A 4,326-nucleotide genomic window follows, 5' to 3' on the forward strand; every position below is an offset into this window, starting at 1 on the left:
ACCATCATCATCATTATTATTATTATTGTTATTTGTTAAGCTCTTATTATGTGCAAGGTACTGTCTAAGCACTGAGGGGGGATACAAGGTGATCATGTTGTCCCACGTGGGGCTCACAGTCTTAATCCCCATTTTACAGATGAGGTAACTGAGGCACAGAAAAGCTAAGGGGCTTGCCCAAGGTCACACAGCAGACATGTGGGGGAGCCGGGATTAGAACCCAAGACCTCTGACTCCCAAGCCCATGCTCTTTCCACTGAGCCACACTGCTTCTCATTTGGTCACAGGTTCTGTTCAAACCAAGAACTGGCTTTAACCCTATCAGTTAATCCACCGGTGCATGATACAGTTTTGGCTTTTAAGTTAAATCTCTCAATCAACACTTTTTATTGTGTACCTACTTTGTGCAGAGCACTATATTAGCACTTGGGAGAGTACAGTAGAATTAGTAGACTTCATTCAGTCATATTAATTCAATTGTATTTACTGAGCGCTTACCGTGTGCAGAGTACTTTTCCGTGTGGAGATGAAGCATGGCTCAGTAGAAAGAGCACAGGCTTGGGAGTTAGATGTCATGGGTTCAAATCCCAGCTCCACCAATCGTCAGCTATGTGACCTTGGGCAAGCCCCTTAGCTTTTCTGTGCCTCAGTTACCTCATCTGTAAAATGTGGATTAAGACTGTGAGCCCCACGTGGGACAGCCTGATCACCTTGTATACCCCTCCAGCACTTAGAACAGTGCTTTGCACATAGTAAGTGCTTAACAAATGCCATTATTATTATTATTATTATTATTATCATCATCATTATTATTATTACTATAATAAGTGCTTGGGGGAGTACAATACAACAATAAAAAGACACATTCCCTGTCCACAATGAGCTTGCCTTCAAGAAGCTTACAATCTAGCTGGGGGGACAGACACTGAAGTAAATTACAGGTGCATAAACCACCGATCAATGGTATTTTTTGAGCACACTGTATGCAGAGCACTGTACTAAGGACTTGGGAGAATACAGTAGAGTAGGTAGACACAATCCCTGCCCTCAAGATGCTTACAGCATTCCCTAAGCTCTACAGGAGGTGGTTAGTACTTCAGTGTTTAAATGATTCAGAAGTGACCATTGCGGAGATTAGAAATTAATCAGGGCCCCGCCAAGAAGGCAGTCACTAGCCCCATTTTACAGATGGGTAAACTGGGGCAAAAAGAGAAGAAGGAACCCATCCAGTGCCCCAAAGCCATTGCAAAGGCAGGAACAACTCTCATTTCAGGGCTGTACTTCTGGAGCCACCCCGCTCAGGGTCACACCTGGAGAGTTTCCAGTCCTCTACCAGTCTCAACTATGGGAGGGAGAGTCAAGCAGGGGCCTACCCATTCCATTCCTAGCTTGGCCAGTGGCTAGCGAGTGGAAGGCAACCTGCTACAAGTCAAAACTCACCTGAACTAGGCAGCGGCGGCATGGAGAGAGTTGAGGGTGGAGACTCAAGTTTACTGTACGGGCGGAGGCAATGGTAAACCACTTCCATATTTTTACCAAGAAAACTCTGTGGATACACTACCGGATTGATTGCAGATGGAAGTGGGGCGTTATGGGAGAGGTGTGTCTGTGGAGTCGCTGTGGGTTGGAGACGATTTGACAGCATAAGACAAGACTTCTGGACCCACTGAGCCAATCCTGCCAAGGAGTTGAAATGCAGCAAGAAATCTGGGTCCGCTACGAGGACACAGCATTAGGTAAATCCCGAGAGAGAGAGAGAGAGAGCCATGAGGTAGAGGATTAGCGGGCAAGGGGTCTGTCTCCCCCTCTAGACTGGAAGCTCCCTGTGGGGAGGGAACATGTACCAACTCTGTTACATTGTACTCTCCCATGCACTTAGTACAGTGCTCCACACACAAGAAGCTCTCAATAATAATAATAATAATAATAATTGTGGCATTTGTTAAGGCTTACAATGTGCCAGGCACTATACTAAGCCCTGGGGTAGACACAAGTAAATTGGGTTGGACACAATCCCTGTCCCACACAGGGCTCACAGTCTCAATCCCCCTTTTACAGATGAGGTAACTGAGTCCCAGAGATGTGAACTGACTTGCCCAAGGTCACTCAGCAGACAGTCTTCTAGACTGTGAGCCCGCTGTTGGGTAGGGACCATCTCTATATGTTGCCAACTTGTACTTCCCAAGCTCTTAGTACAGTGCTCTGCACACAGTAAGCGCTCAATAAATATGATTGAATGAATGAATGAAAGTGGCAGAGCCGGGATTAGAACCCATAACCTTCTGACTCCCAGGCGTGGGCTCTATCCACTAAGCCATGGTGCTCCTTTCAAGAAATACCATCGATTGATTGGAAACAGAACAGAAAGAAGCATTATCCGAGAGTGAATATCCTTGGAAAAGAAGCACAACAAAGAAATGTACCAAAAGGGTGGGTAGAAAATAAAGTTCAGCAGAGAAGAAAGCAGTAAACTGAGCCCGAAATTCTGTTAAATGGGCTCATAGTCACCAACTGCTGGGCTCTAATCCCGGATCTAATCCTCTCTCATTCTCATTTACCTCCCCCTCTCCCTTTTCCCTTCACCTTTTCTCCCTCCTCCTCTCCTTCCCAGTCCCTGACCTCTCCCTTGCATCCCAACAGGGAATACTGACCTGATGACTGAGAGGAATGTCACTCAGGTGACGGAGTTCATCCTGGTGGGTTTCGCTCACCAGCCGGTCCCGGGCATCGTCGGCCTGTTCCTGGTGTTCCTGAGCCTGTACCTCCTCGCCCTGCTGGGAAACGTGGGAATGATGGGCCTGATCCAGCTGGATCCCCGGCTCCACACCCCCATGTATTTCTTCCTGAGCCACCTCTCCCTCCTGGACACCTGCTACGCCTCAGTCATCGTGCCACAGATCCTTGCCACCCTAATGAGCGACGACGGGCTGGCCGTGTCCTACTGGGGCTGCGCGGCCCAGTTTTTCCTGTTCACCGTCTGTGCCGGGACCGAGTGCTACCTCCTGGCAGTGATGGCCTACGACCGCTACATGGCCGTGGGCAACCCACTGCTCTACGTCTCCGCCATGACCCGGGGCACGTGCGTGGCCTTGGTGGCCGGGGCTTACGCGGGAGGCTTAGTGGGCGCCACTCTGAGGACGGCCTTGACCTTCACCCTCTCCTTCTGTGATGCCAACCGGATTGACTTCTTCTTCTGTGACCTCCCTCCCCTGCTGAAGCTCACGTGCAGTGACCCCTCCATCAGGGAGAAGGTGATCATCTTTTTGGGCAACTTCGTGATCCTGGCCAATGGCCTGGTGATCTTGGTGTCCTACCTATTCATCGCCAGGGCCATCCTGCACAGGAGGACTGCAGGAGGGAGGGCCAAGACCTTCTCCACCTGTGCCTCCCACCTCACGGCAGTGGGCCTCTTCTTCGGGACCCTCGCGCTCACATACCTCCGCGGCAGCTCGGGGAAATCGCTGGAGGGGGACAAGGTGGTGTCAGTGCTGTACTCTGTGGTGATTCCCGCGCTGAACCCATTAATCTACAGCCTGAGGAATGGCCAGGTCAAAGCCGCTCTCCACAGGGCCCTCCTTAGGCTCAGACTTGCTCTAGGGCTTCAGACCAGGGAGGGTGGCTTCTCATCTTAACCACCCTCCCTCTTTTCTCATCAGCGCTCCATGTTCCTCGCTTCCTTTTCTGGTTCATCTCTCAATGCCTGAACTCCATTTTTAAAAATAGGTATTTAATAGTAATGGCATTGATTAAGCACATACTATGTGCAAAGCACTGTTCTAAGCACTGGGGAGGTTACAAAGTGATCCGGTTGTCCCATGGGGGGCTCACAGTCTTAATCCCCATTTTACAGATGAGAGAACTGAGGCCCAGAGAAGTTAAGTGACTTGCCCAAAGTCACACATTTTGTTAAACACTTGCTGTGTGCCAGTCACTGAACTAAACATTGGGATAGATACCATGGAGACTCAGTCCGTATCCCACCCGGGGCTCACAGTTTTAATTCTCATTTTACTGAGGCACGGAGAAGTGAAGTGACTTGTCCAAGGTGACACAGCAGACAAGTGGCAGAGCGGGGATTAGAACTCAGGTCCTCTGAGTCCCAGACCTGTGCTCCTCCCATTAGACCTCACTGTGCCTTCAAAGTCTTATCGAAGGCACATGTCCTCCAAAAGACCTTCCCTGACTAAGCACTCCTCATCTGGAAAATGGGATAAAGTCAGAGGACGTGGGTTGTAACCCTAACCCTAACCCTAAGTCAACCTAACCCTAACCCCAAAACCTGAAAAGGTGGAAACCTAAAAACTGACAACTAAAATCTCAAAACTC

At 49.4% G+C, this 4,326-nt stretch overlaps 1 protein-coding gene and 1 non-coding gene across 2 annotated transcripts; both read left to right on the forward strand.

Annotated features, from left to right (window-relative positions):
• Nucleotides 1-1,292: 1,292 nt before the first annotated feature.
• Nucleotides 1,293-1,430, forward strand: LOC119944283. Its single transcript, XR_005455777.1, has one exon. It is a non-coding gene; the product is annotated as a small nucleolar RNA SNORA7 (small nucleolar RNA).
• Nucleotides 1,431-2,654: 1,224 nt separating this feature from the next.
• Nucleotides 2,655-3,632, forward strand: LOC119944093 (olfactory receptor 9I1-like). Its single transcript, XM_038765313.1, has one exon. It carries the CDS (start codon nt 2,655-2,657, stop codon nt 3,630-3,632), a length of 978 nt encoding a protein of 325 aa, XP_038621241.1.
• The last annotated feature ends 694 nt before the right edge of the window (nt 3,633-4,326 follow it).

Source organism: Tachyglossus aculeatus, chromosome 22 (assembly GCF_015852505.1).
Source record: "Tachyglossus aculeatus isolate mTacAcu1 chromosome 22, mTacAcu1.pri, whole genome shotgun sequence".
NCBI lineage: Eukaryota > Metazoa > Chordata > Mammalia > Monotremata > Tachyglossidae > Tachyglossus > Tachyglossus aculeatus.